The sequence below is a fragment of the Harpia harpyja genome, chromosome 6, assembly GCF_026419915.1.
Source record: "Harpia harpyja isolate bHarHar1 chromosome 6, bHarHar1 primary haplotype, whole genome shotgun sequence".
Classification (NCBI taxonomy): Eukaryota; Metazoa; Chordata; class Aves; order Accipitriformes; family Accipitridae; genus Harpia; species Harpia harpyja.
The window spans coordinates 28,849,506-28,871,990 of NC_068945.1; the positions used below are offsets into that span (position 1 = coordinate 28,849,506).

The 22,485-nt window shown below is 47.0% G+C and overlaps 1 protein-coding gene across 3 annotated transcripts in view; it reads left to right on the plus strand.

Moving 5' to 3' along the window:
- SGSM3 (small G protein signaling modulator 3) overlaps positions 1-22,485 on the plus strand; it is a 31,218-nt gene continuing 8,733 nt past the window's right edge. Inside the window, exons 1-12 of one of the 3 annotated variants that reach the window (XM_052790785.1) lie at positions 1-88; positions 1,027-1,073; positions 10,284-10,367; positions 11,667-11,752; positions 12,983-13,049; positions 14,472-14,680; positions 14,834-14,941; positions 15,920-16,063; positions 16,453-16,648; positions 16,883-17,028; positions 18,558-18,785; positions 19,730-19,784. In XM_052790785.1, coding sequence (XP_052646745.1) covers positions 10,361-10,367; positions 11,667-11,752; positions 12,983-13,049; positions 14,472-14,680; positions 14,834-14,941; positions 15,920-16,063; positions 16,453-16,648; positions 16,883-17,028; positions 18,558-18,785; positions 19,730-19,784 — 1,246 coding nt within the window. In that variant the 5' untranslated portion in view covers positions 1-88; positions 1,027-1,073; positions 10,284-10,360. Of the gene's footprint in view, positions 89-1,026; positions 1,074-8,852; positions 8,940-10,283; positions 10,368-11,666; positions 11,753-12,982; positions 13,050-14,471; positions 14,681-14,833; positions 14,942-15,919; positions 16,064-16,452; positions 16,649-16,882; positions 17,029-18,557; positions 18,786-19,729; positions 19,785-22,485 lie in introns of those variants that run through there. The other 2 variants (XM_052790787.1, XM_052790786.1) reach the window with 2 other exon arrangements.

Here is a 22,485-nt window from a genome sequence, read left to right on the forward strand (position 1 = left end):
TGCTCCGCCCTCCGGAGCGGCGTGTGGGGGCCGCCGGGTCGGGGTCGGGCGCCCGCCCGCCCTGTGGGGACGCCGCTGAGGAGAGCAGGTGAGCGCCGCGACGGGATGGAGGGGGCTGCCGTGGGGGTCCTGCCCGCGGGCAGGAGGGCTCGGCGGGGGCCGCCTCTCGCCCTCCGGGGCTGTCAGCCCTTCGCCTCCCCCGCCGCGACGGTGGGGCTCCTCAGGAACGGTCGCGCCGGCTGTGAGGCGACACAGACACACCTCGCCCACCGCTCCGCTGCGGTGCCCCTCGGGCAAGGAGGAGGAGGAGGAGGAGGACGGGGGGGGGAACTAAGGTACTGAAGCCGTTGGGGTGTCGGGCTGTGTGTGGGGCCGGGGGGGTGCGCGGCCCCCTCTCTGCTCCCCGGCCCCTTCCCGGGCAGGGTTGGAGGGCGGGAAGGAAGAGACACACACCCCCCCCAGACACACTGCCCAGCCCCCGGGCAGGCTCCCTCTCACCTGCTGCGCTGACGCAGGGTCTGGGCTCCGGCGAGTGACTCATGTCGTGCAGAGCTTCCTCACCGGGCTGCGTCGGGTCGGTTGGGGCACGTTCAGCTTACCGGCTCCCCACCGCCCCCCAGGTTTTGCTCCCTCTGCCCCTTACCCACCCCTGCTCCCTCCCGCTCCCCGGGATATGCCTCTCCCCTCACCTGCCGCTTCTCCTCTCCGTGGCTCTGACTCTCGTGGGGCGGACTCGTCCGCCCGGCTCTGCCATCCTCTTGCTCTCCGCGCCTGCATCTTTTCGGAGGTGCCCCGGAGGAGAGACAGTCTGTCTCCTGTCTGGCTGTGAGGGGAAGGAACAGTCACGAAACAGAGGTGGAAATATGGCAGTATCCTGTCATAAATAGATGCACTGCAGGCCCTGTGATTGTCAGCTGTGGTAAACCTTAGAAGGAAGTCGGTAGACAAATAAAATTTCTCATACCTGGTGATGCGAACTCAAGGGAGTGAAGAACCGCCCTGACACGGATTTAAATCTCTTCGCAGGCCGCGGTTTTGGGATCCGGGACAGCTGGTGTCTCTTCACAGAGCTGGTAAGGGCGGGACGCAGAAAATTTCTTCTCGGTGTCTGCTTTGCTTCCCTCCTAATTTTTTGAGGGATGTCTGAATTTAGGCAGGTACTTTCCTTCTAAACGAGTAGATTTCAGTGTTGGTGTGGGGTGGGTTTTTTTATGTGATGTCGTAGCTTCCTACTTGATGATGTCTCAGCCTTACTTGCTGTGGTGTTGGGGGGGGGGGAGCAGTGGGAATAGAGTAGTAAAAGTGCCTTGAGGAAATGAAGGATCCTTTAGTACTAATAGAGAAGCAGTCTTGCTGGAATTAAGAACAGTAGGTGTTCAGCAGTGAGAAGCTGGATCTTAAAATCGCTCAACAAGGAACTGCCAGCCTAGCAGGAGCGGGCCACTGCTGTGCTTTTGCCGAGATGTTGATCAGAGTACAGTTAGTTGCTGGATAATCTGAATTCTAGAGTAGTTTTTCAGCTGCTACAGAGTCTGGAGTGGTGTCCTGGAAAGAAGCAGTCACTGGAAAAAAGATCTGTTTTGTTATGTATTTCCGGATCCACATGCTGTGTGTGTGGCTTTCCCTCTGCAGAAACAAAGGTTGGATTCCTACCCTGGAGAATTCACAAAGTGAAAGGGAAGGAAGGGTGTGAGAAGAGGCATGACATGTAATTAAAGAGGTCAAGGTGGGGACTGGTTGTGTCATGTTAATATAAAGTTATGTTAATTCTGTATTTAACAGATTAAAATGACAGTTGCTACCTTTCTTAATTCCTGTTTAGGATAATGTTTTGATAGGGTGTGATAGGTAATCTCAGGGAGATGTCATTCATAGTGACACTTCCTCAGAAGAAGGACAAAGGGAATCCATGAGGGGCAGCAGAGAGGAGGGGCATATTTCTGGAGGAGGTGCACCGGTCAGGAGATGATAGAGTTAACATCAGCTAATGAGATGAGGGAAGTACTGCACACCTGCTCAGGACTGAAATGATTCTCCAGTTGTGGGGTCTCTGCTAATGTCCTTCAGGTTTTTCTTCTTTGCTGTGCTTTTAACCTGTTACTTGCTTTCCTGCAAGATGCTATCTTTTGCAAATATCAGTGTTCTTGATGATCTTAAAAGATAGGTAATAATCAAAATATTTAGCTTTTAAAAATCAACTTCTCTTACCTGAGGTGGCATGGTAACAGTAGAGATTATTGGTTATGGGATCTGTATGAAATGAGCTGCCAGTCTCAGCCCCATTCTTGGTGAATTGGTTTGTGTGTTGCAAAATTGCTTACCATGTTTGGTATTCAGGATGCTTTAACAAAGGAATCGGTGAGTTCACCCCTCCCAAGCGATACCGCGTTTGAGGTTGTAACTGTTTTGGAAATGAGTAGGATGATGTCTGTCTTCCTGGCTGTTAATTGCAAACTTCTCACCAAAACATGAGAAGGAAAGAAAACTTTAAAAAAATAAATCCTAAGGAGTATTGCAACTTGTATCTTCAGTGATAAAGGTAAGTCACCTTATATTTTGGTGTATGTGGTCCTACAGCTCTTCTAGCTAAATCAGTGGTGATCCTAGTTGGTAATCTGTATCACACTGGTTATCCTAGATCCTGTCCTGTCTCAAATGGATAGCATATGGAGATTTTGCAGTTGTCAAGTAGGATGAGGTAGACAAATAGCTTCATTATATGTAAGGAGTGCAGTGTCCCAAATGTCCCTTGAGAGATGGAGAGGTGTTGGTTGGCACTTCAGGTTTGTATTCTCAGAAACACAAAGACTTGCTTAAACTTCTTTCTGTGCCACCTTCCATCGCACGGTCAAGATTTTAGGTACATAAAGCTTCCACAGGGTAAGTATCTGGGAGCATTGGGGAAAATCTCACTTGTCATCTGCGTTACTGTTGACACCAGGTAGGGAGGAGGAGGATGTTTTCCTGCCACATTTGTTTTGTCTGAGGAAGTCTCAGCTGTTTTTTAAACTGGAGTGCAACAAGTTATATTGGTAACAGAGCAATTCTGTTTCTGGCTTAAGAAAAAAAAAACAAACCCCAGGAGAAATGAAAACACACTTGTTTTATGAGATAGGAGAAAAGAAGATAGCATATTGGTATTAGTATGACTATGAGAACTGTTGTCACTGCCCAGTCAGTGCAGTATTTCTTGGCTGGGAAGTATGCAATGATTCAGAGATGAGAGAAAATGTCCATAACCTGACAGCCCTTTTGTTCTGGAGGAGAAATCTTCCTGATCCCCAGAAACAGAAAATATTGGGAGTTTTGTCTTGTTTTGTTACAAATGTTAATGATCATTGTATGTTTTGCTTTTTTTCCTCCGAATTATCTGTGCCTGTGAATTTCTGCAGGAGCAAGATCCAAGTAGTCTAACATGACATGCTAGGTAAGAGCTTTGCAAACAGTCCTGAGAGGTGTTTTGGGTGTTACTAGCCTCTTCAGAAAGCTGAGTTCTGGAAAGACAGAGCCCTGAAGGAGGAAAGTCTTGAGTGCTGTGGGATATATTTTCTCTAAAAAGCCATTTTCTGGAGCCAAGTGAAGTGAGACCTGCTTAGAGTCCTGCTAGGTGAATCTGACAGTTTTTTGCTAATACTAGAGCAAATGGTAATACAGCAGAGCTACAGGAGTGTGACCTGAATCTAGCCTTCCTTGGGCCTCACCAAGAGAATGGCAAACCGTGACAGCTAAAGCTTTGCAGATCCGTCAGAGGCCGTATCAAGGAAAAGCCATTCTTCAGGCTGTTGTTCCTTTGTCACTGAGAACAGCAGGCTGAGACCAGCTTGAGAATCAAAGGTTCGCCTGGGGGTGCCTGCAGGGCTGGCCCTGGAGGTGATGGAGAGAGCCTCAGATGGCACCACTTGTCACTGCTCAGGGTAGGAGTGTCATATAAAAGACATCATAATACCTGTCTTTAAATAACTGTCAGTAGTGTCTTTCAACCTTTCTTTGATTGGTATAATGCTGCATCTCTAACAGAAATACTTTCTTTCAAACTTCTATACAGCAAATTAAACTGGTCAGCTGCCATTACCTTCCAAAGATATTGCATAAATAGTTTGCAGACTTGCAGAAGTTCATGGACCAGAAGGTGAAAATCACTTCCTGAGAGTTTTGGGGAAAACGAGTTTCTGCAGACTTCTGCAGAAGTGCCCTGGTCCTGTACCATGCTTATTTGGGTGAAAGTGTCCATTTATTGTGCACAAATTGACTCTTATGGAAGAGATGTTTTGAGCCCCCTTAGACGCTAATCAGAAACCTTTGGGTTATATTAGCATAGCAGCATTTAATGTGGAATTGTCTTTACCCTAAGCCTTGAAGACTAGGATGATTGCGGACCTGGCTTTTGGCGCGCATGGGTTTTATTCCCTCTGTGTTGGAAGCAAGAAAAATTTTGCTGTGCAGTGAGAGTGGACACCTTGCTAGTTTGTATCCTGGCCTTTTTTTCCCATCCTCATTCAACGCAGATTAAAAAAAACCAACAACTGCTGTTCCAGTGCTCGATCTATTGTAATCCTCCTGTGTGAGATGGGAGGAGCACTCTATATTCCCATCACATATCCTCTCACCACTCAAGTAATGGGAGCACAGAGAAAGGGGAAACTCCTCCTTGTCTGATCGCAAGAGTCTCTGTAAACAAGAGGTTCTCCACAGCAGTGCAGTTCATGCTTAGCAGGCACCAAGTGTCTGCTGTGTAAGGATAGACACCCTCTGCTTTCCAGGGCTAAAAGTGTGGTAGCTTGTGTTAGCAACACAGGGCATCAGCAGAGCTGTACGTAAGTTTGGTTCTGGGGTTTTTTTTATTTTTTTCATGAGCCACGTGGGGGAAGCCTTTTGTTATCTCCAGATTTTAGAAGCAAGAGCTTCAGACTTTTCAAGTTGTGTCCTGCATAAAGGATCAGCTGTCTGCTTTGGAGCCAGATAAATAAAAGGCAGTTCTGCTCTGAAAAGAAAATACATGCTGATATGTAGGATATCTGCATTCTAGGTAAGTAGGTGTTGTGTAGGGGTTTTTTTAGAGGCAAGCTTGACATGTTGAACTACAATCAGGAAGTCCATCTGTGGTCTGTCCAATGTGTAAGCGGTAGGAAACAGGATTTTGCTTTTTCACATCCTCATTTTCAAAATGGAGATGAAGCAGATAGGAAACTGGAAGTTACCTATTCTGTTCCTGTTGTATAAACTGAAAATTGTTCAGCACCTTCAGCTCCATGGGCGCTCTCTGTCATGACAGCAGGCAGACTTGCTGGACACCGATCAGTGCACGGAGCAGATCTGTTGCATGGAAATAGCTTTTAGTTACATTTCTGCATGGAATTACATTTCCAATATGGCCAGAGGCCTACAAGGTGCTTTGTGGTAGGAGACACAGATTTCCATTTTGTTTTTTGTTGTCTCTGTTATGTGTCACTCCAATAGTGCCCCAGGGCAGTTGGGAGGAGGCACTTTGCCCAGTCATGCTCCTGCAGTCAGTATGTGATCCCAGTTGGTGACTGGGCAGAACTGGAGTCCTGAGCGATGCCTCTGCAGTCAGTGACATAACGCTGTCAGCAGCTTGCCATCCCTCCTGTCTCTGCAAGGCCGTCACCTTCGATGCTTTCCCGATCTCATGTCCCCCTTTCTAGGCCTGCCGTAGGCTTTTATCTCTGGTGCACTTTCTCTGCTACAAGAAAGTGGGCTGAAGGCAGTTAAAGTCCCCCAACTTTTCATTCCAGGTCATGCGGTAGAAAGCAAGCACGAAGGCTACCGCCTCAGACCTCCCTCCTGCGTCTGTAGCGTGTTGCTCAACACCCAAAGCGTTGTGAGGCTGGTCGTGGTTTGTAAGCCTGAGCGGATAGTTCCTGGAATGACCCAGGTTCACCAACACCGTCTTGGCTCCTTAACCAGGAGTTGGCGCGTGTCGGTGTCCGCGTGGGATTCTGCATCGCTTAAAAAGCCAGGGTGTCAGTGTGCGAGGGGCAGAAATGGTCTGCATCTTGTCCGCTCCTTGGTCAGGCGTGTGGATGTGCGTTGTTCGCTTACCTACTTGTTTGTGGAGCTGGAGTTTTCTTCTGACTGTATACATGCAAAGCAAATATTGACTCGTGGGACTAATGGCATTTGCAGCTCCAGGATATGCCTTTCCCTGACCTGAAGGAGAAACTGATGGGGGAAGGGAAGGCAAAGGGCTTCTTGCTGAGAGCTCCTCTTGTGCATCTCATTGGGCAAGTCAGGATTGTAATTAGGAAAACAATGCTTTCCAGGTGTGAGGGGACAGAAAGGAACGGCCTGATTCAGTGCAGGGTCTGATTGGTGTCTGATTTCTGAGAGAGGAAGAGTTGGTCTAAATGTTAAATTGGATGCAATCTACGTGGGATTTGAAAAGCTGAGCTGGAAGAGGCTTCTAGAACTGCACTTGAGTGCGTGGCCTCCAGATGAATACTGTGGCTTTGCAATCGCTTTTCTCTCTTCCAAAACGTTTTTGGTTTTTTTTCAAATAAAGGAAGAGAATAGAGAGCAGTGGAAACCAGCTGACAGCCCAGAGGTGGCAGTGGGATTTACTGCGTGCAATGCTGCTTCATGTTCAAATTAAGCATAATGGAAAGCAGAGTTTTTCCCCATGCTAGCTTACTGTCAGAGGAAGTGTTGTATATGCTGTTCCTATGACAGTGGATGAAAATCATTCTAGAAAGAATTGTTACGCTGCTTCTGGTCCTTCTGATGATGTTCACTGATGGCTCCTGCATGGTTACTAGTTGTAATGTTTTCAGCATACAAAAAAATTGTACAGTGTTTGTCTTCTGCACAGTCTGTCTGCTAGAGGTGTGTTGCTTTTTTGGTGGCTTTTTGGTGGATTCTTACTTTTTTTGTTGCTAAAATCAGCAGGGGAAGAACACTTCTAGGAAGGAGTTTCTGTCCCAAAATAAAGATCCTACTGAAAGGCTCCGGACAGCATCATTTCATCCCTAGCACATCCAGGCACTACCACGCCGGGCTTAAGTGGAGATCACGTGGCAAAAGAGGCCAAGCGAGTAAAACATAGGCAGCAGGAGATTGTTATCTGGTGTTTGCAAGAAGCCAGGTAATTGAAATCTCTCCTATCACAGCTGTGTGGAAGAGCAAGTGTGTCCAGAGGAGGCTTGATATTGCCAAGTGGAAGTAAATTTGCAGGCCTCCTTCATGAGCATCAATTTCTAAAGGACACCTACACTGGGAAAGAAACTAATTGGATATAATCCTGCACAGTGTGTATTTGCAACTCCAACAAAGGTGTTGCAGCTGGAGTGCTTCAAGTAACTGTACCTGATGCTGACTGCATCCTTTGCAGCCTTCTTTTTCAGGTACACACACTGTCATTATAGCTGTCTTCTAGCAGGCTGGAGTTGGTGGTGGTGTGATTTGGTTTAGAGTCTGAACTCAAAAAGTAAAGCTGCAAATAGCAGGTACCATTTGCATTTTAACAAAAAATACATTTCTTTCAAAGTGTGAAGACTACCTGTTGTGTGACCAAAATTGCTTTGTATAGGAAACTTAAATTGCCTTTAAACACGGGACATGCTTCTTAATGCATTGGCGAAGACAGGTTTTAATTTTAGAGTTCTGAGGGTTTGGGAGTTGCCATTAATATTTGTTGGATCGGGTGTTTTTTTTCCTTTGTATCCCTTACTGTTGCTAGTTTTCAGAAGTGTGTACTGTGCAAATAACACAGCTAAGTTAGCTGTAGCGATTTCACACTTGCAATTTCACAGGCTTCATGGGAGCCCCTTTTGTTACTTGCCGTCCCCTGGCTAGGAGAGTTTGAGAGTTGCTTTAGGTTTATATCCTTCAGTCCAAGGAAAGAACTTACTATATCAATCCCATATGCCAGACATCCTCCTCCTGGCTTGCACTGGCATGTGCCTGGCTGTGTCAGGGAACCTTCTTCCCAGTTCCTGTGATGCTCTACTGGAGGCAGAGCCGGAGGGGGCACAAAGCAGGGTGATGAAGACCTACCGGGCTGGCACGGTGGCCTCAGCACCTTCTCTTGGAGACACTTGGCTCCCTGGGCAGTCCCCAGCGCACCAGGACCTTGTGCTGCAGCAAGAACCTTCTCTCCCCACCCTGCCCTTCCGCACAGCCCAGAGCCAGCAGCAGGGTGAGCCTCTCCTGTCCCAGATGGGTGCTTGCAGGAAGGTTTCTATAGGAACCAGGGGCAGGAAAAACCTGCCCACCAAGTTCAGTGCTCTCCTGGCAGGGACGGGAGGGCAGGCAGCAGAGGCCAGCGTGTGATGACGTGGGCAAGGGAAGGTGTTCCCCTCTGCTACACCTGTCCTGGGACGATGAGGGACCTTCGGCCTCAGCACTCCCCTGACCTGCTTCCCAAGCACCATGGTTAACTCTCTTGTTTTGGGGTCTTTTCTCATCTACGTGCCTAACACACTGGCCCGGCTCCTCTATAGCAGGTTGGTTCAGCCGTGATTGTGCAAGCGATGAAGGTTAATAATGACACTCACGTGCTTGAGGCACTGAGCTTGGATTCAGAGCACAGGTAACGAGAAGCATGGCAGAAGTACCACGTGGCTGAAACAGTGACTGCATTCCTAATAAAAGTTACTGGAAACAGGGTTAACTGGGCTGAAAGAGGGCAGGGGAGAAGGACATATTGCAGGATCAGGAACAGAGCAGTTGTGGTACCAGGGCAGTGATAAGCCTGAAAAAAAAGCATCAAAACACATTCACAGTGATGTTGAAAGGGGAATAAGTATTGTCAGCAGATTTACCTGCTTGGTGTGCATGCTGTGCATGTTCCCATCTAAAATGAGTGCTCAGGTGCTCATTTTGTAATTCTTATATCTTCAGCTACTGAGGGAAAAGTTGGTGCTAAGAGAACAAGTGGGGCGAGAGTGATGGGAAGGGTGGAAGAGTGTTTACAGAACTCGAGGGTAAGTGACTAGCCATTATGTGGACAACATTACTTCTCAGAAACAAAAGCTCAACTTTTTCTTGTTTGGTTTTTTTTTGTTGTTTTTGCCCTGAGAGTTGGTGTCAGAAGATCAGAATGTCTGTTCATCTATGTCAGCCTTTCTCATGCAGAGAGCTGTTTAAATCTGGAAGGACGAAGCCTTATCATTTGTGTTCTCAGACCCAGATGCTTTTTATGCTTTTGCAGTGTTTTACAGCTGTTAATCTTGGAGTGCTGTAGCAAGCCAATTCCAGGCTGTAAGTGCTCAGTGGAAAGCTCGCTGAGATGCAAAGGCGATATAACCTTGTACCATTGAGCACTATGAACAACTTGGACAGGGCCTGCTCGTTGAATCCCTGGGGTTCCTTCTTTTAGTGGTTTGCAGTCATAAGTAGCTTTACTGAAAAGGGGAAGCTGGAAAACCCATCCCAAATGTGCAAATGTTAGTTTCTCCCAGGTTCTTTCCCAAGTAAGTGTGAGTGACTGATATATCCCAGCACTAGCTTTATCTGCTTGGTGGAGGTGGCTCTTGCTGTCTCCCACATACAGTTATAAGGTTGATCTTAAAGTCCGAAATATCTCTGATTACTGAACTATTCCATTGTTGTCCTGGAAAACCCCTATAAAAATCTGCTGTGAGCTGATATCGGGAATGTGAGGAGGGGAGCTGTGCCGGCTGTTTCATCATCTGAGCTCAATCACCAGATTTAGTTTAGAGGAGCCTGGCTCATTGCAGAGGTACTCGATTGCATATTGATCATATCCTAGCCCAGTTCATCACAGAAAACCCTTGTCAGAAGCTTTCCCAGCTCCCTTCAGGGAGCTGTATTCCACAGCCTAATACACTTTGCTCTTCTGATGCTACCCCTAAAATCTCTTTCAGGCTTATTGCATCTAATGATACCACCTTATACCGTTTTCACCATTCCAGTCCCTTCTCCATGGGCAGTCTGTCCAGAGAATGATGATGTATGGTGTGGTTTTTTTAGTATTCATAATTAAATATGGGACTCACAATATGTGATGGAAAAGGTGATGAAAGTTGACTTGATTTTTGACATTTTTTCAGTCAGCAATGATGTTACCGTCACAAGGAATTTGGTAAATGACAGTGTGCTCTTTCTAGCTCATGGGTAGGTATGAAACCAAGAGGAAATTCCAGTTTCTGGAATTTAATTTTCCTGTGGGGAACTTAAATACCAAGGGACTTGATTTTCCTGTGGGGAAGTTGTGCGAGGGGTCTGTCTGTCCCCCACCATGTTCTTAGATGCTAACTGAATTCTCACCAATTTTTTTGTTTGGTTGGGTTTTGTTTTTATAACAGGATAGTGACCTCTCACCTCTGAGAAGAGCATTTCTGGACCTGCTGACAGCCTCTGCTACTCAGCCTTACCTAGCGCAATGTCAGGTGAGCAGACAAAAATGGACATGGTACCTTCTTGTTTGGTTGCTTGTTCTTTCTTCAGCTGCAGTGTAGTAAAAGAAAGCTACTAGTTCCAAGAGCTATTCTTTACACTAATGTGCTGTCTGGTCAAATTAGGGGCGAAGAGATCACCCCACTCTTTGTGACCCAGCTGCCTTTTCACTTACAGTGAACTCAGTTCCTTCTTTTACCCTGTGCTGAAGCCTGCAGAAGCTGCTTCAGCCATTGAACACAGAGGAAGAAGGAGGTTGAAATGTAGTCTGCTTTCCCCATTTTTCATGAGATTTGCTCAGTTCTGTTCTCCTCCCAAGACTTGCCCCGAAGTAGGTGGCTTGCTTATGATCTGAGAGATTTTTGTTGTAAAATGGTAACTCTAGGGCAGACAGAAGGCTAAAGACTTACTGGAGTTCAACTGTGAGCTACTGATATACAAGCTTTACTAAAACTAGGTCTCCTCCAGCATGTCCACTCTTACAGTGGCCCACTCTCCCACCCCATATTTTTGTGTACACCTTCCTTCCCAGTCTAGCTGGTTATTTCAGGGTATATAACCCTGAGGGAGACTGTACTTCAAAGCCAAGTAAACCTTTTTGCAGCGGAAGGCCTGGGACATGCTTATCTGCTTCAATTGCAAAACTTGACATCTGCTATTATTACAGAGGAAGCTGTTCAAGGGAACACTACCTGAGACTGGGAAGGTGCTTACCTTGAACACAAAAGACCATGCTGATAGGCATACTTTCATTGCTGCAGCTCTTTATGCATGGTCTGACAATCTTGCAGGGAGGGGCAGAAGTGTCCCAGTCCTTCTGCAGCAAAGGGAGGATCCTGCTGAGGGCTCTGATTTCCCATTTTGGTGCCTGGGTGAGAAGGTTTCAGGGAACTCTGGAGTGCTGCCCATGCTGGAGTCAGTGCCTTTGTAGGAGGGTGTTTACTTCTCCATACTGATTTTTTTTTGAATGGTTCCCCTGGTATGGCACTGACCACACAGCTTTTCCAAGCAGAAGAAAGATCACATGATGCCATGGAACTATTTCTCTTCCCTAAAAGTCTCTTTCCTAAAGAGAACTCCAATTGCCATTTCTTTTGCTTGATAAGGGAGAAAACCATCTGAAATGACTTGCCTCCTTGGTGAAGTGGGAGCTGTCTCAGTGTCTAGAGTGGCAGTAGTGACAAACTGCTGATAGAGTCCTTCTCTTGCTGGAACAGTCTGTGTGGAGTGTGCATCTTCCAAGGGAGTCCTTCCAGGTTGTCACTGCTGTATGTTGATCTCTTTCTATTTAGGCCATCACACTCCCTCTCCCGGGGGTCCCTTCTCAGCACTCACTCCCAGCATTTGGCCTCAGGAGATCCTGGCAAAATACACACAGGTATGTGTGGGGCAGGGAGGGGGTGTTCTCTGACTATGCACAGAAGTAAAGGGACCCTGGTGACTTCTGGTGGTCTCTGAAGGCCACAGGGAAAAGGAGGGAGAGACACACTCTTCCTCTGGTGGTTTGGTTGTGGATGCTTGTTTGCTACTTAAACTTCATGTGTTTTGCGGCTGCATCCTGGCTCTTGCAAGAGGATCTTGCAGAGCACGAAGAAACTTGTGTGAATTATTGCCCTGCTGTTTTGCAACTATTGCTCCACTGTAAAAATGTTGACATCCTGAGGGAGTCTCTGTCGCCATCAAGCTACTCTGGATGGCTTGTGCACGGCAGGAAATGCTAGCCTCAAGACTTGTCACCAGGTGGGCAGAGCAGGAAGGAAGGAAGCAACCATGGAATTTCACAACTTACCCGCAGTGTTTGCTGAAGGCAGCTGAGCCCAGTGAAGCAGGTTAAAGCTTATTGTGGGGCTATGCTAGAAGCATGCTTCTTGGGTGCTGCCTGGGTGCAATGCTTGCAAGAGACCCCACAGGAAGGGCAGGTGGGCTTGCAGAAAAGGGGAGGTGTCTGTAGGTTTTCACTCCTTAAAAAAGCCTGGTTGTAACCTGCAGTGCATACACCCCAATGCCAACCATGAGCACAGATGAGGAAAGTTGAGATTTGGGTTGTGGACCTTAATTTCCTTTGGCATATAATTCGGGCTTGCTTCACAGGTGCAAATTCCAGTTTTGCCTGCTGTCTTGCAGAGAAAATCTGAAAGCAACAGGCAGGAGATGGAGCAATGCAGGGAGCTGAATTTGCAGTGTGTGTGGAGAGGTAACAGAGGACTGCTGTGTATTAGAGATGCAGACAGCAGAGACCACTTTAGCTGGTGTGTGTGGATTCCTCAGTCCTTAAGGAGGGCTGCGTGCACCTCCAAGTGGGAAGTTCTGATCTTGGTATGATGCTGTGCTCAAGCCCTGCTGGAAAATGGATTGCTGGGAAAATCTGTACAGGTGTGAAGGCAGGGCTTCACAACTTCCATGGAGAAGTCAAAATAGGAATGGCATGCAACACCTCCCCACCTGGGAACTGTGGTGGGAGGCACTGAAAATAAAAGGGCAAGGAGTCTAGTTGCTCAGAGGGCACAGTGTGGACAGTGGTGGGATGGGGCAATTTCCACATGTGTCTGTTCAGTTGTTCAGTGCTAAACTGATGAAAATGTCTGTTCTCCTTCCTCACATCTCCCAGAAAGAAGAATCCATCGAGCAGCCAGAGTTCCACTATGATGAATTTGGTTTCCGAGTTGATAAGGAAGGTAAAGCCAGTCCCATCCTTCCCCCTTCCATTGTGTCTTGTGGCCAGCCCTTCCCATGCTTCTAAGTATGGCAGGGTGATTTTGCAACCTTTCTGTGCTAGGTCTCGTCTACCCAACTGTCGTCATCTTTCTGTATCCTACCGTTGTAATCAAGTGCATTAGATGTGCTGGCCTTATGGGAGTCTGGAGCACAGACTATGCAGCAGAGTAATTTCCATCCCCTTATGCTTGTGCCATGGGTAAGAGAGAGAAAAGTTAAGAGGAAGTTACCATTTCCTTTAGCAGCTGCATGCTGGGGAAGGGCAACTTTCCCAGTTCACAGTGGGGTCTCTGTCGTGTTCAGTAGCACTGTAAGCACTGATAGCAAGCACAGGGACATGTTCTGTCTGTTGAAAAACTCGTAGCCAAGGTGAGTGGCAGCAGTATGTGTTCTACCCATCCCAGCAGCTTGTCAAAGTGTAGGGCAAATTCTAGGGACAAAACCCACATCCTAGTTTTTCTGCAAGATATAGAGGCAGATGACCAAACAGAAGGAGGTGTGGAGAGCTATTGCAGCTGGGCATTGAACTACAACAGCTGGCTGCCGTTGCAAAGAGGAAGAGAAGGGAGTGGGGGACGCAGGAATTGCTTTATGTGATCTGAGAGAATGTTTCCAGGGTGCGGGCCATACAGTGCAAGAGCAGAAGTTGTTTGCATGTGTGCCCTGACACACCTTGAGTCATAGAGGATCCTCTTTGAAGCAATGACCCGGAGATGAGGACAGGACACAGTGATTTTCTTCAGCCAGGACATTTGATAGACTTGTGCATTATAAAATCAGCAGAAAGATTGGATTGCATTGTTGGGATGCATGATATGATGAAAGACAGAGTGTCTTACGACAAACCTGTACTTGTGCTAAAGTATCTATTTTAGAAAGCCAGCCTCAGGTTAAGGTGCTCTTTCATTATGAATTTGGAAGTGTCCTTACTAAAGCTTTTTTGGTGATTAAATATCCCCAAAGTTAACATTTTGCACCTCATTACTTGCATGAGCATATAGCTTCTGCTTGCCACCTCTGAGGCTTGCTACGCTTTTGTCAGCCTGATTTACAGATCCTTGCAAAACCCAGCAGGATGACTGCTGCCAGGGTCTTGTTTAATTCCAGCCACACTCTGCTCTAAATCATGAGTAAGTAGAGACTAGAAGCCTGCCGACAGCTTCTTAGTTCTCAAGGCCCCAGTGCCTTTTGCTTATGACCATAAAATTTGCTGTATGGAGAAGACAGTTAGAAACAAAGCTTTGCCTTTCCATGCTCTGGCTGGAAGACGTGTATGTTTTTAATGTGCTTTCTTCAGATGGCCTTCCTACTCCCCACCCTGCCCTATGTTTGTTCCCTCTCTCACTTGTCTTCATTTTGTTCTCCTCCCTTTGCTGAGGCAGATGGTGCTGAGCCAAACTCCAGCAAGCTTCTGGGGGTCCCACTGGCAGAGGAGCCACAGCAGAGGCTCAAGTGGCAGGCTCATCTGGAATTCACACACAACCATGACGTGGGCGACCTCACCTGGGACAAAATTGAGGTCACCCTACCGCATTCAGACAAGCTGCGCTCCCTGGTGCTAGCTGGCATCCCACACAGCATGAGGCCACAGGTGAGAGTGCTGCCTGTTGTGGGCAGGCTCTCCTGCCTGGACTAAGAAACAGTGGAGCGAGACTCCTTTCTCTTGGTTGAGAGGGTGCCAGATTATGGTTTTCTGTGGCTGTCTTAGTGACTCTTCCTATCTCTGTTCACCCTGTCTCCTCAGCTGTGGATGCGCCTGTCGGGGGCCTTGCAGAAGAAGAGGAATTCAGAGATGTCGTATCGGGATATTGTGAAAAACAGCTCTAATGATGAAACCATTGCTGCCAAACAGGTAGGAGATGCTGCCTAGTGCTGACTGGGCACAAGGGAGTGGGGAGACGGGCAAGATTTGCTGCGTGAGGAGGAAGGGGTGTCTGCCTAACACCTGCAGCAGGGACAGTTGAGAGGACATGTGTGGCTGAATCCTGCTAAAGCTTAATCCTGTTGGGCGTATTTCTCCTTTGTTTTGTTGGAATAGCAACTGTGCATCTGCCTGCCTTCCTAGGACAGGAGGGAGGGGTTGGACCCATGCTACCTGCAGGCTAGAAAACAGCGCTGCAGCTGCATCTCAGCAAACATCCTGATACTCGTTGAGGGAAGTGAAGTGCGAAAGGCTGACAGATGCACCTCTGTTGAGGTAGTGGCAGCTGCTTCCAGGGACTGTCTTTGTTCCCTCAAACACAAAGTCTCTGAACACCAGCGAGACCGTTACAAGGTGTTTTCCCTTTTCCTCTGACCTCTGCTTTTGTGGGAGGAGGCAAAGGCCATGGCAAAAGAAACTGAGCTCCGCACAGGTTCACCTCTCACTAAGAAGCTAGATTCAAGTGGTTGGAAGGAGGAACAACACCACCGAAGGGAGATCTGTGGGCTCTTCACCTCCAAGTTCCCTGTCACAGATGTGGCCAGGTTGTTGGTTTCTTTCTGGGGGAGGTTTGTTGGGAAGCCTTGCTTGAAATCCAAGCAGATGAAATTCCCAACCAGTATGCCTGCTATTCTCAGTGGTGAAGCTAGGGGCTGAGTGTAGGCAAGTATTTCTTGGGAGGCACCAAGTCACCGTCTGCACTGACATTTTCCCATATTTCGGTGAAGGCTGTTAAAGGGACCCCAGGTGCTTGGACAGGGCCGTCTTCTTTGGTGCCTAAGGACTTACGCATGAGTGTGGGGAAGCAGAGTTCCCTGAGGCAGCAGGCTGTGGGGAAGTGCAGAGAGCAGAAGGCAATTGTTCAGATGCTGCTAGCTGACCCTGTCCTTGCTTATGGCTGTCTTGCAGATTGAAAAGGACTTGCTCCGCACGATGCCCAGCAACGCCTGCTTCTCCAACATGAACAGTATTGGGGTGCCGCGGCTACGCAGGATACTACGGGGACTTGCCTGGCTCTACCCAGAGATTGGATATTGCCAAGGCACTGGCATGGTAACCTGCTTTCAGAGTGTCTTTATGATAGGGATCGTTTTGTCTGTGGTAGCTGTGCTGGGGCAAGTGATTTGAGGTAGTGCTACCAGACCCTGTGGCCTCCAGATGAGCTGAAGAGAAATCCTTTCCACCTGGAACGTTTTTTCTAGGGAAGGGAGAGTAGAGTAGCACCACGTGTCCAAAGATGTGGAAGAATTCAGTCCATCTGTTGGGGAGGGACAGGCATTACACTGAGGAGAAATCACTTCAGTGGGAGACTGCAGGAGGGCTGCTGCAGAGGAAGGAAGATGTTGGTCACCTAGATACTGGTCCATCTCTCCATGTGAGGAAGTAATGAAAGAGATCTGCTCCTCTTGGGACACACAGTTCTTCTTCCTTCAAAATCCTAGGTGGCTGCCTCTCTGCTGCTCTTCTTGGAAGAGGAAGATGCCTTCTGGATGATGTGCGCTATCATCGAGGAACTGGTTCCTGCCTCCTACTTCAGCACCACCCTGATGGGCGTGCAGACTGACCAGCGTGTCCTGCGACAGCTCATTGTGCAGTACTTGCCCCGCCTGGACAAGCTGCTCCAGGAGCATGACATAGGTAAAAGTGTGCCCTAGAAACCATACCTTTTCTTGCCAGGGTGACCTGCAGACGAAAATTATTGTTCTTGTTTCACAAAGGGAGAGCAGCAGGGCTAGATGCAAACCTCCTGGCCCTGGAGGCAGTGCGTGCATGGTCATCTTTGAGCTGGGAGGAGAACACTTAGGAGAGTCCATCTTCACTGGTTTGGTTGACTTCCCTTGTCATGTTTCTTTTCTGTGTCTTTGTTCACAGAGCTCTCCTTGATCACCCTGCACTGGTTCCTCACCTCTTTCGCTAGTGTTGTCCACATCAAGCTGCTGCTACGTATTTGGGACCTCTTCTTCTACCAGGGCTCCCTGGTGCTGTTCCAGCTCACTTTGGGCATGCTCAGTATGAAGGTAATTCCCACGTCCTCTTCCTCCTTTATAGTATTTTGGTGTTTAATTTTGAGTTTTAGGGGCAAGAAGGTTTTGTATCCACTTCCTGTATGTGGTTTGGAAATGTGCTTGGGAAGACGACTTCCTGCCTTCCTCAGAACTGGGGGCTGTGAAGAACTTCCAAGGCACTTTACAGGATTCAGGGATTGCTGTTTCCCCTGCCTGCCTCATTTGTTCCCTCATAATTAAACCCCATCAGCTGCCCCCCTCTATTCAGTCTAGATCCCAGCCTGGGAGTCCGTCTTACCTAAACCAAGATAATTCTTGATTCTGCACCATCTCTGAGCAGAGACATTGTCGTGGTTTAACCCCAGCCAGCAACTAAGCACCACGCAGCTGCTCACTCACTCCCCTCCCACCCAGTGGGATGGGGGAGAAAATCGAGAAAAGAAGTAAAACTCGTGGGTTGAGGTAAGAACGGTTTAATAGAATAGAAAAGAAGAAACTAATGATGATAATGATAACACTAATAAAATGACAACAGTAATAATAAAAGGATTGGAATACACAAATGATGCACAGTGCAATTGCTCACCACCCACTGATCGATGCCCAGTTAGTCCCCGAGTGGCGATCCCCCCGCCCCCACTCGCCCCAGTTTATATACTAGACGTGACGTTACATGGTATGGAACACCCCTTTTGGCCAGTTTGGGTCAGGTGCCCTGGCTGTGTCCCCTCCCATCTTCTTGTGCTCCTCCAGCTTTCTTGCTGGCTGGGCATGAGAAGCTGAAAAATCCTTGACTTTAGATTAAACATTACTTAGCAACAAGTGAAAACATCAGTGTGTTATCAACATTCTTCTCATACTGAATCCAAAACATAGCACTGTACCAGCTGCTACGAAGACAATTAACTCTATCCCAGCTGAAACCAGGACAAGGTTGTGGTCATCTGGGTAGCTTTTGATCACACTGTTGAATGCTCCAAGAGATTAGGCATTGTCCTGACAACATCTGATTTGGCTGCCTTACATTTAACCACCTGATCTTTTCCTTTTCATGCAAAATATAATTTTGTGGTTCCGCTTGCTGTGTGAAGGGCAAGGGTGAGCCTGCTGGGAGTAAGGTGAAGGTGGAGCATGGTTTGACATGGTAGGCACTCTGTAGTGTGTGAGACTGATCAGCTTCCATTCCCTTGTTCCCAGCAAAATCCCTGCTGTGCCCAGGCCTGGCGGTGGGTGCAGAATAGCTTCTGTTTTGTCCTTCCTTGCTGATTTGACTTCATTTCAGTGATGGATGCTGTGATTCAAAAACACACCAGCTAGAATTTTGGGGGCAGATCTCAGTGCAGTAGTGTAGTAAAAGATGCTGGTCCCCTCCCATAAGTAGCTTGCGCTCTTCGTACTGAAGTTTTTATGGAATTATCTAGTTGTACCTGCATTGTTTCTGGCCCAGGCTGTACAACAAATGTAAAATTGCATCTAGCAGCCCTAAGAGCATAGCTCTCGTGCTTACTGTTCTGAGTGGCAAAATGACTGCATCGTTGCAGGAGGATGAGCTAATCCAGTCCGAGAACTCTGCCTCGATCTTCAACACGCTCTCGGACATCCCAAGTCAGATTGAAGATGCAGATGTGTTGCTGCAGGAGGCCATGCGCGTGGCTGGCTCGCTGACAGATGTGGCGGTGGAGACCCAGCGTCGCAAACACTTGGCCTACCTCATTGCTGATCAAGGGCAGCTGCTCAACTCCAGCACCACTGTCAACAATTTATCCAAAGTGAGTGCACAGAGTCCCATCTGCCTCTGCTGCTCCATTTTTACCATTCCCTTATGTGTTCCCTCCCAATTGCTCTTTGTGAGCAAGAGGTCCTCTTGTCTGAGAGGGTTTTGGCTCCAGGATGACTGTGTCATCCAGTGGAGAGAAGGTATTGGGAAGTGAAGGGAAGGTCTGTACTAATGAAATGCTGCCAGATCTGTCCTGGTTGATAAATCCCAGGTGAGAGGGATATTGACATTGATTGTAATTATCGTTAATGAGAGTTATGATGGAGAGTGATGCATTTTATTAATGGAAACAAAAAGAAACATATGCTTCTGGCAGAATTTGCTTGGAGCGTGCAGAGTAGGAACTGGAGTTAATCCATTAGTGAGAAACTGATACACTAAAATAATTCTGGAAGGTAGAGTTAGGAAACAGCGTCAGCCTTTGAGAAGCTGAATAAAAAATGCACCTGTGTTTAATCTTGGACTACAGTCTGCAGTTGCGGATGTAGTAGCTACTGTTTGTCAAGCCTGCGTGGAAGATATATTCTTGATGCTTGTCTAATCGCAAGACACTCCTGCAATTCTAGAATGTAATAGGGCATCCATTTAGAAATTTATATATAATTACGTGTAGAACTGGTTTGGGCAACAAGTAGATTAGAACTAAAATTATTCACTTGAATCATGGTTGATTCTTGAACTTCAATTATGCTTTTGTAATAATTGAGCTATAAATAACCCGTTGCACACGGAGCAGATCAAGCAGTAGAGCTGATTCATTGTGTTAGAACTAGAACAACTCCTGTCTAAAAATTGCTGGTTCACTTGCCTGCCCTTTCCAGTGGTAGCTGTCAGGACCCTTTGCCCAGAGCTGACCTGTGTGGAGGGTTGCTTTGCTTTATTTCTGAAATCTGTCCTGATGTGTGCACTTTGGTCTCTCTCTTCCCTCTCCCTCAGATTGTGCGGCGCAGGACTCAGTGCAGGAAATCTGGCATCACCTCTTTGCTTTTCGGTAAGGACAATCCTGTACCTTTCACGTGGTGCTGATGGATATAACAGCCTACGAGGGAGGGGAGTGAGCAAAGCAGGGAAACACTGGGACAGAGAAAGAGGAGAGAAGGGAGCCAGAGCTGAAGGATGAGAGGGAAGAAGTGCAGTTTTCTACTTGATTGCTTTGGTCTGAGCTCAGAAAATGAATTTTAGGTTGGACGGTTAGTCCTTAAATGGTGACTAACAGCGGGCTGCAGCTCAGCCCAGCTGTAATGTCCTTCTTGCACTGACCAACAGGTCAAACACGTTTTCTGGCAGACCACATGCAGTCCATAAGCTGGATGTTTTACTCTCCTGATCTTACACTGCTCAGTTCAGGAGCACCTCTGAAGATCTGAGACAGGGCAGGATGGTCCAGTGTGTCACTCGTCAAAATTTATAAATGCAAACATCCCTGATGTTCCCCCTTACTCTGAGAGTTTGATGCTGTGAACAATTTTGAGTCTTAATTTTCTTTGCTTATGAGCTAAGCCAGTGTATGTCCAGAAAGTACAGGGCCAGAATGGGTTTTGCATGGGTTTGGCAGTAACTTGCTTCTGTGACTCCATAATAAACCTTTCTATTGTAAGTCTCACTGTCATCACCTTCCTTGTGACTGGTTAGCTTTCTTGAAATTGCCACATCTCACCACAGAAATTGTTTTTCCGGCAGAAGACAACATACTGAATTTACAGGGTTCAAATAGTGTTGCTGTTGTGGTTGAAATGGCCTGAATAAATCTAAACTGGGTTTTACTGGTCTTTTCAGAGAAGAGCTTTTCTGGTGTTCTCCAGGAAGCGGATATATTGTCACAGGCTTGCTACAAGCGCATACAGCATTACATATAGAAGTTATGGTAGAAGACCAATGAAGCTGTAAAGTCAAGCATGCAGAAGTGAAGAAATGCAGGAAAGTTGCTTGTGCAACCTAAACTCAGACCTCTTGTATGTAATGTTACCATACAGTCAGTACAAACCGAACTGGCAGGGAACTTAGCTGCCAAATGCATCTTTCTTGTGTCTCAGTCTCCTTGACCAAGTTTGAGTAGCTTCATGAAAGTGATAGCAAGTTATACCCACGCACAAAGACAAATTTAAAATTCAAGCTTCAAAATGTATCAATGGTAGAACTGACATGATAGTGTTTTCTCGTTTTAGTGGGATTTCTGTGCAGTGACTGTCATGGGTTTTACCTAGTATTCTTAAAAAATTGGTTAAAATAGAGAAGTTATCATCCTGCAGCAGACGACCAGAATGGAAGACTTCAGCCCAAGTGAGGGGAAGGAAAGCTTGGATGTGATAAATTCACCTTATACTGGGAACTGTCAAACAACCTTAACTGTAAAGTCTCCTTCCTGTGATAGTTACTGTGTAGAGCTGGTACATAACCCTTGTCTGGGTGGCAGTAAGAACTTATCCAGGACTTAATTCTTTTTCCTTAGAGTGAATGCAGATTTAGTAGTGACTTGGACAGGAGTCACAGGCGCACTGTTTGGAAGGGACCTCTAGATGTCTGTAGCGCAACCTCACCTGCTGAAAGCCAGGCTCTTGCTAGATCAAGTCGGCCAAGGCCAAGGCTTTCTCTAGCTGAGATTTGAGGAGTTGGACCAGATTTCTAATGAAGGAAGAAACAGCAAAAGGTAGTTTGGCAGAGAATGAGATACGCGTGTTGCCTTTTTCCTGTTGGATGGGCATTGCAACAAGGAGAGGCAGGAGAGCTAGTCCTCCTCTGCGCAACCGTGCAGCTAGTCAGTCTTGGCAGGCTCAAAACGGAGCCTTCTCACGTGTGGCCGATCCTGCACGGGTTTCCTGGTTTGGAATGTCCATGCAGGCATGTTGGGTGCAGTGAGGTGAATCTGGTGGGAACCCCAGCTGCTTTCCTCTGTATGGTGTATATTTTAAGGTGGGAGGGTGTAGAACTTGCTTCCCATACCTCCTGCTTGTGTTTGGGTGGATTGATCTGAGTACAGAGGGAGGAGCACGGTATTTTGGCCAGAAGGGACTGAATTGATGACAGAGGGAATCAGTGATCTATGTAAATGAGGGCAGCCCATGGAGCTAGCGTGGCTGTGGTTGAGTAGTTTCTTCTTTAGTCACGTTCTGTTTTAGCAACATGAATTTTCTGGGAACCCCCACCATCTGTGTGACAACCTATCTATTTACAATCTTTGTATCTCTGAATCTGTAGTGAGACTTCTTACATGCTCTATTTCCTACCCCTGGCCAGTGAGGAGGAGGTTTTGTTAATTTTCATTGCTTGGACTGGGAGTAGCTATGCCCTACCATTTTTCTAGTCCGGAAGCAAAGTTCGGTTTTCTCTTAAGCTCTGTGTGTCTGATTCTCTAATTGTTTAATTTAGCAAATAGAAAACAATTATAAAAATAATTTTAAATCTAATTTTGTGCTTCTATTATGTTCTTAAAGTGTTGGTCTTTTTAATTAGGGTCACTTATGATTAAAAGATACTGTTAATCACTTCAATAAGCAGAAACTTCATATGTATATAGCTGTTGCAGCAGCTGTATAGCTCGGGCCACACTTTATTCATATTGGTTTCTGTAATGCTGTTAGAAGATAAGCAGAGTACTAATTTGCTAGCGAATTATTTACTTGGGTCGTGCATAAAAGCTGTGTTTCTATAAAAATTGGAGTCGAGTGAAAAATACATTGTTTTAAATGTTGATT